Raw genomic sequence first — 13,487 nt, 5'->3', positions numbered from 1 at the left:
ACCATGTTTTCTCCGTCAAGCACCTATACAAGGACTGTGTCCTCATAAAGTGGTTCTTGTCCAGAGGATCCAACAAGGGGAGCATAGGAAGGAGCCCAAGCTGGCCGCAGATGACATCGAGGGGAAGGATGGCGGGTTTCCAACGCTAGATGGCTGTCTCATGATCTTCGGAGGATCGGTGGCCTATGACTCTAGGCGCCACTAGAAGCTTGCGCGTCACGAGGTCTATATGGCCGAGCCGGCCATGCATTCTTTCCTCCGATGGTCAGAGTCCACCATAACCTTTGATCGGACCGACCACCCAGAATGCGTCCCACAGCTAGGAAGATATCCGCTCATGGTCGACCCCATCATCAGCATGAAGCGGCTCACCAAGGTGCTGATGGATGGAGGCAGCGGCCTCAACATCATGAATGCTAAAATGCTCGATGCCATGGGCATCGACCGAGCGCGCATCCGGCTGACTAGGGCACCTTTCCACGGCATCATACCTAGAAAGCAGGCCATGCCACTTGGGCAGATTGATCTGCCCATCACCTTTGGGAATCTAACCAATTATAGGACAGAGACCCTTACCTTCGAGGTGGTCGAGTTCCACAGAACCTACCACGCCATCCTGGGATGTCCATGCTACGCAAAGTTCAAGGCCATCCCCAACTACACCTATTTGAAGTTGAAGATGCTGGGTCCATGTAGAGTCATCACCATCGGCACCTCCTTCTAGCATGCCTACAAGTGCGAGGTCGAGTGCTGTGAACACACCGCGACAATTATCACATCCAAGGAGCTTACAGCTATCAGGGATGAGGCCGTCAAAGAAGCACCTGACCCCAAGTGGTCGCCTAGGTCTTTTGAGCCTATAGAAGGCGCTAAAGAGGTCCTCATAGACCCAGCGGCTCCAAGGGCAAAGTGGTGCACATTGGCACCACGCTTTCCTCCGAATAGGAAAGCACGTTCGTCGACTTCCTCCGCGCCAACAGAGACATCTTTGCATGGAGACCCTCAGACATGCCAGGCATTTCGAGAGAAGTCGCCGAGCATGCCTTGAAGATCAGACCAGGCTCCAAGCTGGTGAAGCAGTGCTTGTGTCGCTTCGACGAGAAGAAACACAGGGCGATTGGTGAAGAGATTATGAAACTTTTGGTGGCTGGGTTCATCAAGGTAGTATACCACCCCGAATGGTTAGACAATCCTGTTCTTGTACGAAAAAAGAGTGGGAAATGGAGAATGTGTGTTGACTACACGGGTCTCAACAAAGCATGTCCAAAGGATCCGTTTCCTTTGCCACGCATAGACCAAGTAGTCTACTCGACCTCAGGGTGTGAAACCCTTTGCTTCCTTGATGCGTACTCTGGGTACCATCAAATCATGATGAAAGAGTCTGACCAGCTCATGACATCTTTCATCACCCTATTCAGATCATACTGCTACATCACAATGCCGTTCAGCCTAAAGAACGTGGGGGCTATGTACCAATGCTGCATGCTCAAGTGTTTCGGGAATCTCATCAGGCGGACCGTTGAGGCCTACGTAGATGACATCATGGTCAAGTCCAAATGGGCTGATCAGGTCATGGCCGACCTAGAGTAGACCTTCATGAAACTCCGAGCAAATGGCATTAAGCTCAACCCCAAGAAGTACGTTTTTGGGGTCCCAAGGGGTATGCTGCTGGGTTTTATCATCTTCGAGCGTGGCATCGAAGCCAACCCAGAGAAGATCTCGACCATCACGAGGATGGGCTCAATTCAGAACATAAAGGGGGTACAATGAGTTATAGGGTGCCTCGCCGTGCTCAGCCATTTTATCTCGCGCCTCGACGAATGAGGTCTCTCCCTCTATCGGCTTTTGAAGAAGGCCGGCCATTTTGAATCGACACCCGAGGCCTAGGAGGCACTTGACAAGGTCAAGAAGCTCCTGACGAAGGCCCCGATCTTGGTCCCTCCAACTAACAGAGAACTGCTTCTACTCTACATTGCGGTCACCACACAAGTGGTCAGCGCCGCCCTGGTGATAGAGCGAGAAGAAGAGGGTCATACCCTCAAAGTATAGTGTCCCATGTACTTCATTAGCGAGGCCTTTTCCAATTCTAAGACCTGCTACCCCCAAATCTAGAAGCTCCTATACGCCAGCCTTATCACTAAGAGGAAGTTGCATCATTACTTCAAGTCACATCCGGTGACGGTCGTGACGTCCTTCCCTCTCGGTGAGGTCATCCAAAACTAGGATGCCACGAGAAGAATCAAAAAGTGGGTACTCGAGCTGATGGGTCAAGGCATTTCGTATGCCCTCTGGACAGACATCAAGTCCCAAGTGCTGGCTAATTTCATTGTAGAGTGGATCGAGATCCAAATGCGGCCAGTAGTCATCAACCAAGAGTACTGGACGATGTACTTTGATGGATCGTTGATGAAGAAAGACGCTGGCATGGGGCTAGTCTTCATTTTGCCCCTTAGGGTACGCATGAGGTACATGGTTCGCCTCCATTTCCCCTCCTCCAACAATGTGGCCAAGTATGAGGCACTCATTAATGGCCTATGCATCGCCATTGAGTTGGGTATCTGACGGCTTGATGTTCGGGGCGACTCCTAACTGTTCATTGACCAAGTCATGAAGGAATCAAGCTGCCACAACGCTAAGATGGCTGTGTATTGCTGAGAAGTCTGCTAGCTAGAGGATAGGTTCAATGGTCTCGAGATCAATCACATCGTGAGGCATCTCAAAGAGGTGGCCGATGCGCTGGCAAAAACAGCGTCTGACCAAGAGCTAATGCCGATGGGAGTCTTCGCCATCAATCAGTACAAGCCCTCGGTCTGCTATGAGGAGCTGGAACAAACCGATGATGTGTCGCCTGCTCTAGGCTCGGGGGCTAACCAGCCGGTGGCTCCATCCGACCCTAAAGTCATGGAGCTTGAGGAGGATCCAGCAATAGAGCCTGACTCTCTGACTGACTGGAGGACGCCTTACCTTGAATACCTCCTCTGTGAGGCACTGCAGATGGACAAAATGAAGGCTCAGTGGCTCGCGCATCACGCCACATCCTTTGTCCTTATTGAGTGCGAGCTCTACAGGCGAAGCCACACTAGGATCCTGCAGTGCTACATCCCCATTGAACGAGGGAAGCAATTGCTGAGTGATATCCACGGTGGGGTCTGCAGGCACCACGCCGTGTCTAGGACCCTGGTTGGAAACACATTCCAACAAGGCTTCTACTTGCCGACCATAGTAGCCGATGCTGAACAGATTGTGCGTACCTACGAATGGTGTCAATACTATGCTCGGTAGACCCACCTACCAGCCCAAGCACTCCAAATGATCCCCATCATGTGGCCATTCGTGGTCTAGGGGCTTGATCTAGTCGAACCTCTCAAGAGGGCGCCCGAGGGCTACACACACTTGCTTGTTGCCGTAGACAAGTTTACAAAGTGGATAGAGGTTCGACCGATCTCCACGATCAAATCCGAGCAAGCCATGCTGTTCTTCCTTGACATCATCCATCTCTTTGGAGTCCCAAACTCCATTATCATGAACAATAGCACACAGTTCACCGAAAAGAAGTTCCTCCTATTATGCGATGAATATCACAACCATGTTGATTGGACCACTGTGGCGCACCCCCGCATGAACGGGCAGGTCGAGCGCACGAATGGCATGGTCCTACAAGGCCTCAAGCCTAGGATCTTTCACCAGTTTAAAAAGTTTGGCAGATGATGGGTCGCAGAGCTTCCCACGGTGCTCTGGAGTCTAAGGATGACCCCGAGTCAAGCCACCGGCTACACGCCATTCTTCATGGTCTATGGTTCTGAGGCTATCCTCCTGACTGACCTCGACTATGGAGCACCAAGGGTCAAGGCATATGATGAATAGGGAGCCAAGGCATCCCTCAAGGATGCTAGGGACTAGCTAGATGAAGCATGCGACGTTGCCCTCCTCCACTCGGCCAAGTACCAGCAAGCATTACGCTAGTACCACAACCGTCGAGTGCGAGGTCAGGCCTTTAACGTCAGGGACCTAGTGCTCTGGCTCATCCAGAGCAACAAGAACCGCCACAAGCTCTCTCCGCCATGGGAGGGACCGTACGTCATCACGGAGGTGCTCTGACCAGGCACCTACAAGCTCAAGACCATCAACGGTGAAGTCTTCATCAATGCCTGGAACATCGAATAGCTACGTTGCTTTTACCCTTAAACCTACATATGCTTTCTCTTATCAGTTTTGCTATCAACTCCTCGATCTTTAGTGACACCCGATCCAGCAACAGCAGGGGGTCGGGCCTCACTCAAGGGCTGATAAGAGCATATATATCCAGTAGACACTCTCTATGCCTGACCCTTCTCATGTTAAGACCTAGAAGCAAGGGTCACAGAAACAAACGCTGAGTAAAACTGGTCAGACTGCAAGAAACCTATGCCCCAGTGACTATGGCATTTTTGCTCACCAGCGTGATCAGAGTTTTTTCCCACACCCTGAGCTTTTTAAGCCTTAACTACGGAAAGAGTCAGAATGCATTTAAGAATATATCCACCTAGCAAACATTCTCTATGCCCGACCCTCTCTCACGTTAAGATCTAGAAGCAAGGGTTGTAGAAACGAACGCTGAGTAAAACTGGTCGGACGGCAAGAAACCTATGCCCCAGTGGCTATGTCATTTTTTCTCACTAGCGTGATCAGAGTTTGTTCACCCACACCCTGAGCTTTACAACCTTAACAATGGAAAGGGTCAGAACGCATTAACCTTTTTATACAAAAAGGGAAGAAGGGCTAAAAATCTATTTGGCCATAACAAAATTTAAGAGCTTGTCCACTTATTATGAGTTCACCGCCTGGATTATCTGCCTAACTAATTTCTTGGTTGGGTAATCTCATCCCCTATCTCTGTAGGTAAGTCATGTGCCAATGGTTCACCCAAGTCGATCGGATGGTTCGGGCCGCTGTCAAGAGACGGGTAAGGAGCAGTAGGATGCCCATGCGGGTTATGCCGACTTCGTCACGAATGAGGGACCTAGATTCCACTTGGACATATCCAATAAGAGCTCCCCAAACCCATCACTCAAGCCATCAAGGTAAGTCCTGTACCAGCAGGTCACCCAAGTTGATTGGATGGCTTAGGCCGCTGCCGAGAGACAGGTCACCCTTAATTTACGCATGTTTTCTCTTATTAGTTTTGCTATCGACTCCTCGTTCTTTAGTGAAACCCGACCCCGACAATGGCAAGGGGTCGGGTCTCACTCGGGTGCTGGTAAGAGTATATCTATTTGGTAGACATTCTTTGTGCCCGACCCTTTGTCACGTTAAAAAAACATAAAGGCATGGTTTGTGGAAACAAACGCTGAGTAAAACTGGTCGGACCGCAAGAAACCTACGCCCTAGCGGCTACGGCATTTTTGCTCACCAGCATGATTAGAGTTTTTTTTGCCCGCACCCCGAGCTTTAGCCTCCGCCTTCCCAGGAAGGGTTTGGTGGGGCCCACCAGCGGAATCTCCATTAAGGAGAGGCCAGCGGCTCTCCCAAGTCAATCGGATGGCTTGGGTCGCTGCCGAGAGATGGGTAAGGAGCAGTAGGATGCCCCATGCGAGTTATGCCGACTCCATCACGAACGACGAACCCGGATTCCACTCGGACATATCCGGTAAGGGCTCCCCGAACCCGTCACTTGAGCCATCGAGGTAAGTTTACCAACCCGCACTTTACTTTTCCAGTGCATGACCATTCATTCATCCATTCTCATGCATCCAAGCATCGCACATGCAATTATTGCATCACAACGCTTCGCGTCGCGTCACGAAGCAGTAGTCATCTCATTCAACATGAGTTATGACCGACCGGGGATTGAAGGCCAGCCTACGAAGGGCTTGAGGCCGCCTCACGTTGAAAAGAGCAAGGGGAGAAAATGTAGATGAGCCCCAGCGGCCTTTGCCTGACCCGCTCAGAAGCGGACAAGGTCATCTTGACCTTTGAAAGCTCTAGTTTGGTTTTGGTGAATTGATGAAACCCTAAGTGCTAACCTAGTTTATCAAAGTGATTATGAGATTTGTAGCACTACTCCAAGTGATTAAGCATGTGAAGATCATGACATGATGATGGTGATGGCATGGTGATGATCAAATGCTTGGACTTGGAAAAGGAGAAAGAAAAACAAAAGGCTCAAGGCAAAGGTGAAATTGATAGGAGCCTTTTGGTTTAGTGATCGAGACACTTAGAGAGTGTGATCACATTTAGGATTGATAGCCATACCATTAAGAGGGGTGAAACTCGTATCAAAATGCGGTTATCAAAGTGCCACTAGATGCTCTAACTCATTGCATATGCATTTAGAATCTAGTGGAGTGCTAACACCCTTGAAAATGTTTGTGAAAATATGCTAACACACATGCACAAAGATGATACACATTGTGTTTAGCACTTGAGAGCAAGCATTTGAAACTTCACTAGTGAAGTGTCTGCCCGTAGAGTGTGGACAGTCCGACGGTGCCACCGGCGCCTTGTACAGAAAAGACAGGGTTTCACTGTGTGCACCGAACGCTAGCCCTACGTCTGGTTAGTGGCGCGCAGCAAAGGCCACCCTTGGTCTCTTGATCGGATGCAGGCAACCAGACTCTGGCTGAACACTGTTCAGTGTCCGATCGTGCTGATGTGGCGACTCACAGAGAAAACCATGAGTGATCGGATGTTGGGCGTGTCCGGTCAGCCATGACCGGACGCGTCCGATCGTGAGTGGTACCTTACTAGAAGTGACTGGACGCTGGGGTCCTGCATCCGGTCGTACACTATAGTGTGTCTAGTCACAACTTAAATGTATTGATGACCATTGAGATCGAGCGATCAACATTTGAAGCAGGGGCTACGTGGCAAGCATTGCGCGACCAGACGCTGGGGTCCTACGTCTGATCGATTTGACCGGTGCGTCCGATCGCCCTAACTTTTTAGAGAATAGAGAGCCAATAGCTCTATTTGTGGGGGTCTCTATTTAAGCCCCATGGCCAGCTCACGCTCACTCTCTTGGCCATTTACATTGACATAGCAACCTTGTGAGCTTAGCCAAAGCACTCCCACTCATCTCCATCATTGATTCATCATCTTTGTGAGATTGGGAGAGAATCCAAGTGCATTGCATGAGTGATTGCATCTAGAGGCACTTGGTGTTTGTGTTTCGCTGCCGGATTCGCTTGTTGCTCTTGGTGGTTGCCACCACCTAGACGGCTTGGTGCAGCGGAGGAGGATTGACATGAGTTGGTGATTGTTCGTGGCCATCTCTCGGTGATTGTGAGGGGACTTGTACCTTCCTCGGTAGAGCGCTAAAAGGTAACCCTAGTGGATTGCTCATGTTATTGAGTTACCTCACTTGTGGGTAGGTTCTTGCGGTGTCCAATTGTGTGGACGAGGTTCGTGCAACACCTCTTAGCCACTGAACCACCAAGTGTTGGTCGACACAACGAGGATGTAGCATGTTGGCAAGCACGTGAACCTTACGAGAAAATTGGTTGTCTCTTGCCCTTTGGTATTCTCCTGGTGATTAAGTTAGTATTCATCTTGTGATTGGTTCACTCCTCTACATGGCGGTATAATCACTTTACTTACTCATTTACATACTCGCAAACTAGTTGTAGTGAGCTCTTTAGTGTAGCTAGAATTGAGAGCTTGCTTTGTAGCTTAAGTTCATCTAGTGGAGCTCTTTAGTGTAGCAAGTGTGAGAGCTCTTAGTGAGTAGTGACTTAGTAAATTGTGTGTCTAGTGATCATAGTAACTAGAATTGTTGGATAGGTGGCTTGCAACCCTTGTAGAGCTAGATCAAGTTTGCTTTTCGCTATTTGTCATACTAATCAAATTGCTCTAGTTGGTTTGTAGAATTTTAAATAGGCTATTCACCCCCCTCTAGCCATATTTGGACCTTTCAACCTTTTTGTTCGATCCTAACCTCGAGCCATGCCCATAGAATCTCCATCGAGGGGAGGCCAGCGGGCCACCTAAGTTGGTCTCCAAAATGACTCAGGCATCTACCGAAAGGCGGGTTAAGGAGCAGTGGAATACCACATGAGAGCTATGCCAACCCCGTTATGAACGACGGACCTAGATTCCACTTGGACATGCCTATTAGTGAGATCACCAAGCACGACACTCGAGCCATCAAGGCAAGTGATGTTAGCTCAACCCCTCTGGTTGCGGAAACCACGGACGGGGTGACGATCACAAAGATGAGCGGACCCTCGACCGGACCCCTGCTATGCGTGGGGGCTCATGGAAAGTTGGAATCGCAAGGAGACTAAATGCGCGATCATAGAATGATGACTCAGATCCTAGGGAGGGGGTATATACGAAAACTAAGAATAATGTTTCTAAAACAAGAGATGATTTCTCCTACTAGTTTTGCTATCGTCTCCTCGATCTTTAGTGAAACCTGACCCCGACAACGGCAAGGGGTAGGGTCTCACTAGGGGGCTGATTGATAAGGGCATATATATATACCCTTTCTAAAACAGTCAACGTGCCCGACCCTTTCTCATGTTAAAAATCTAGAGGCAAGGGTTGTGGAAACGAATGTCGTGTAAAACTGGTCGGACTGCAAGAAACCTACGCCCCAGCAGCCATGGCACCCTTGCTTACCAGCGTGACCAGAGTTTTCTCGCCCACACCTCGAGCTCTACGGTCTTAACAAAAGGAAGGGTCGGAGTGCTTTAACCCCTTTTTACACATAAAAAGGGAGAAAGAACAGACTTGTTCAACCAAAACAAAAGAACAGACTTGTTCAAACAAAACAAAAGGGATGGAACTTGTCCGCTAATTATAGATATGCCGCCTGACCTATCTGACTAAACTAACCCCTATGGGGGATGATTTCATCTTCTATCTTGGCAAAAAGGTCATGCACCTAGGGGCCACCTCCTCGGCTCCTCCTTGATGATGTCTAGCTTGACGTCGGTATAGATGGGCGCAAAGCCTTGGCTGATCATCACCATATCGATGTTCTTGTAATGAGAACGGGCGATCATGAACGATCGATGAATGCTAAAGCGAAGCACGCCCCTCGCCATATCACGTGCCCGATCTATAATCCGGGTGGCGCGAACCGTTAGGGAGGTTGTCTCCTGCTCCGAGGATAGCTCAAGCTTGTCGCAGACCAGCTACACCACGATGCATAGGCTGTTGTGTTCATCGCTCTCCTTCTGGAGGGTGTCCTTCAACTCGCTGAGCACCTTCTCCATGCCACGGCTCTTCACTACCTCCACCCCGAGCTTGTCGTCGAGACCTGCCTAAGTCACGTACCGACCATGTCAGAAGGCTCACCATGGATTCTAGGGAGAAAGGACAACAAGAGAAACCAAAGACTTACCATTCACATCCGCCCGAAGCCTGCGCACCTCATCGTGCTGCTAGGTCACCTCAGCCTCTAGGCGCTGGACCACCTCTTGGCGCTACTCGACCTCCATGGTGAGCCTAGCGGACAAGCCCTTGGCTACAACCTTCAAGTCCCTCTCCCTTCAAAGCTCCTTCTCGAGGTGGCTGACCCGCTACAGAGCGTCGGCATGCTCCTAGCGAGCCAACTCAATCCCCACGTGGAGCTCCTCTATGGCCCAGAGCAAATCGTTCTGCTCCTTCTGTAGCTACTCAGCCTCCCTAGTGTCCATGTGCACCCTCTTGATTAGGGCCATGAGCTTCTCCTCGGCCTTGCGGGCGTCATCATGAGTGTCCTTCTCCCTGACTCAGAGGTCGGCCACCTCTCTAGATGTAGGGGCTAGCTCGTCCACCTCCTGATGGGTGATAGCGAGCTGTGCAGCTAGCCCCTCACTCTGCCATGTCTCCTTAGCAATGAGCTGGGACTTCTCTCAGCTATGAGCCATAATGACCTATGAAGAAGACAAAACTTAGAGGCATGGAAAGAGAACATAGGGGTTGGAAGCACGGTCGTATCATACCTAGCCAACCAGAGCGACAATGTCATGCATCGAGCCTAGTATGATGGTCAGGGCATGAACCGCGTCCCCAACCCCCATGTGGAGGCTCCCCCATTCCCTCTCCTCTGCCTCTTCATCAAGGGCAGCCACCCAGACCAGAGACCGGGACGTCCCCATGCTGACCTCAAGTGGTGATGATCTCTCTGACGGTGGTAGCTCCTCTAGAGTAGTCCTCTAGTGATAAAGGGGGTGGGTAACACGGACATGGAGGCCTACCCTGTCGCCACATCTACAAAGGATGCCTCAGGTGCGCCCTCTTCTGTCCACCCCTCTGTGGACATGGCCACCTGCATAGACGGTGGCTCCGGCCATGCCTCCTCACCCTGCGACATCGAGGACACGACTGGCCACATCGTGCCCTCCTCCACCTACTCTCCCATGGACACAGCCATTGGCTACACCTCCCTGGTCGACGCCATGGCCACCTTGATGCCACTCACGCTCACCACTGGCGTGGCACCAGCCAGCTCCTAGCACGTTTGCTAGAGGAGAATCTTCTTCAGAGCAAGCCGTAGGAGAGTCCCACGCCCTTCGACGCTGCAAGGGACATGATGGTCAGATTGTGGCAAAGATTCGTTAAGACAAAAGGATGAAGGAACTCTTGACTCACCTTGGTGCCATCATACAAGGTTGTTTTGGGGTCGGCTTGCCCGACCCTGACTGCTCCTTGTCAGCACATTGCCACTTCGAGCCCTCCCTCGGCTCGGAGGGCTAGGACAAATCAAGACGGTCACCCCCACCGACTCTACAGGCACCGCCGAGGGCTCAGACGGAGCAGGGCGACCTGTTTCTGCTGGCTTCAGGGCCGCTGTTGAAGGCCTAGACGAGGCGATGCGACGGGGCAGTTTATTTCCACCGACTCTAGGGGCGCATCCTCCCCCTTCTTCCTTGCGATATGCCATAGGAAGGGCCCTGCCTATGGCAAAGGCGGGTCCTCGTCCTCGGTGGTTAGATCATCCCACGGGATGGGCAACATGGAGCCATCATCTTCCTCTTCTCCTTCTTCCTCTTCTTCTGATGAGCCTTGATGCCGCTTCCCTCGCTGTAGCTTCGCTCACTGCTTCAGCCACCGTTTCTTCTCCTCCTCATCCTTCTTCTTCCGCTGTTCATCCACGGCATGGTTTGCCACCCTCACAGCCACATGCTCTAGCAGCGGCGTGATGGAGTCCCGAAAGACTAACCCTACTGGTAGCTCGATGCAGCCCACGTCCGGCCGCATCATAGGATGCCATAGGGTCGGGAACATGATGTCGGCCTCCCCCATGGCCTCCTTGATGCGTTGTGTGACCTCGCTATAGCAGAACAGCCCCCGGGCGAGCGTTGTCCCGACAAGCTGTGCGCCGAGCATCATCCCGTACAGCAGGAGGATGCGCGCCATCAGGGACATTGGCCCCATAGAGGCCATGGGTCTTTAGGAATGCGATGTCCTCGAGGAGATCGTGCATCCTCTTCTTCTCCTTGATGGGTGGCCCCTACGGCCATGACGACAGAACCTCCTCGATCAAACGCCTGGAGAAGACATGCAAGGGTGCGGTAGGGTCGTCCTTCAGGTAGAACTAGTGCGAGTGCCACCCCTTGTTGGATCTAGAGAGCTGGCAGGGCATGTACTCGGCCGCTCGCTGCCCTCGGAGGTGGATGCCCACGCATCCCATCGGCACCGGGGTCTCTCAGCCTCTCTCCTTCTTCTTCATCAAGGAGATGGAGAAGAAATATATCTAGAGCTTGAGGTGGGGCTCGATCCCTAGGTACCCCTCGCACATCGTGATGAAGGCCACGATGTGCTAGATCCCATTGGGGTTCAAGTGCTGCAGCTTGATCTGATAATGGTGCAGTAGACCCCAAAAGAATGGGTGAGGAGGAACCACGAGTCCATGCTCATGGAAGAGCGCAAAGGAGATGACATAGCTGTCGAGTGGCGCCAGTGCATCCTCGTGGCCGGGCACAAGCCACTCCACCACATCGGTCCTCCCACGAAGAGGACCACGCTTGACGAGGCCCTCCATGTGTGCATAGGTAACATTGGAGCGATGCCATGAATACATGGAGGATGGAGGTGGCTACGGAGAAGCAAAGTCGGCGGTGGAGGAGCGGAGGCTATAGATCTAGGGCTCCGGCGGTGGACTAGCAAGCACGGTAGATCCAAACGGCAGCGGCGGAGAAACAGAGAAGGTAAGGCTACGGTTTTGGTGTGCAAAAATGTGAAGGGGGAGGCCGCTATTTATATGGTGGAGGGGGCGAGAAGGCGAACCATCCACCTAGATTCATGTGCCCACTATGCCGCATCACGTCACCTCCCTCCGAAGATCGTGCACATGCAATCTCTATCCGCGCCCTCGAAGGATATGATGGATGATGGTTTGCCCATTCAATGGGTCAAGAACCATCGCAGGTAAGGTGGGATACAGAGCTAGAAATGCTCCTATGGCCCATTTAAGACCAAGGAGTTCGAAGGTTGGCCCTCCGATGGGTTCACAGCCACTCTGAGGCACCCTTAGAGTGAGGGGTGGAAAGGGATGGGCCCATTAATGGCCAGTTCCTAAGCGCACGAGTGCCATAGGCTCCCCAGCCCATGTTCGAGTCTTGGTCAGTTCTCAGTCCATGGTTTTTCCTTGAAGAAAGGCAACGAGCCCTCGGGACCAATCGAATGGACCCAAGAACTATATGGATTGGCCACTAAGAATCTAGAGTTGGTCACTAGCTAACCCATGCTGGACCCCCATGAACGGGAAGCCAGGCCCCCTTGAACTAGCCCATTAACAACTCACCAAGCATCATATTTCGTCCATATAGGAAAAACATGGCACTGCTCAGTCCCTCCATTTTATTGAAAAAACGCTTGAGGGATGACGATCACAAAGACGAGCCAACCCTTGACTAGACACCTGCTACGTGTGGGGGCTTGAGGAAAGTTGGACTCGTAAGAAGGCCAAATGCGCGGTCGTAGTACGACGACGGACCGATCGGATCCTAGGGGACCAAAATCAAGAAAAATCTTTCTGACCTCCTGAATCTTACAGTTGCATGCCCCCAAGAAGACCAAGCGTGACAAGAGGGAACCGTCATCCTACCATGACACACTGAAAGCTCTAGTTTGGTTTTGGTGAATTGATAAAACCCTAAGTGCTAACCTAGTTTATCAAGTGATCATGACATAGGTAGCACATTCCAAGTGGCGAAGCAAATGAAGGTCATGACATGATGATGGTGATGCCATGGTGATGATCAAATGCTTGGACTTGAAAAGAAGAAAGAGAAAAACAAAAGGCTCAAGGCAAAGGTATAAATGGTAGGAGCCATTTTGTTTTGGTGATCAAGACACTTAGTGAGTGTGATCACATTTAGGATCGATAGTCATACTATTAAGAGGGGTGAAACTCATATCGAAATGCGGTTATCGAAGTGCCACTAGATGCTCTAACTCATTGCATATGCATTTAGGATCTAGTGGAGTGCTAACACCCTTGAAAACATTTGTGAAAATAGGCTAACACATGTGCACAAGGTGATACACTTGGTGGTTGGCACATTTGAGCAAGGGTT

The 13,487-nt window shown here is 51.1% G+C and overlaps 1 protein-coding gene across 1 annotated transcript; it reads left to right on the top strand.

Annotated features, from left to right (window-relative positions):
• The first annotated feature begins 2,772 nt into the window (after positions 1–2,772).
• LOC136503807 (uncharacterized) lies at positions 2,773–3,282 on the top strand. The gene has a single exon (XM_066498768.1). The coding sequence runs from the start codon at positions 2,773–2,775 to the stop codon at positions 3,280–3,282; it is 510 nt and encodes a 169-aa protein (XP_066354865.1).
• The last annotated feature ends 10,205 nt before the right edge of the window (positions 3,283–13,487 follow it).

This window comes from Miscanthus floridulus, chromosome 14, assembly GCF_019320115.1.
Source record: "Miscanthus floridulus cultivar M001 chromosome 14, ASM1932011v1, whole genome shotgun sequence".
In the NCBI taxonomy this organism is placed as follows: Eukaryota; Viridiplantae; Streptophyta; class Magnoliopsida; order Poales; family Poaceae; genus Miscanthus; species Miscanthus floridulus.
This window is presented reverse-complemented; position numbering and strand designations above follow the sequence as displayed.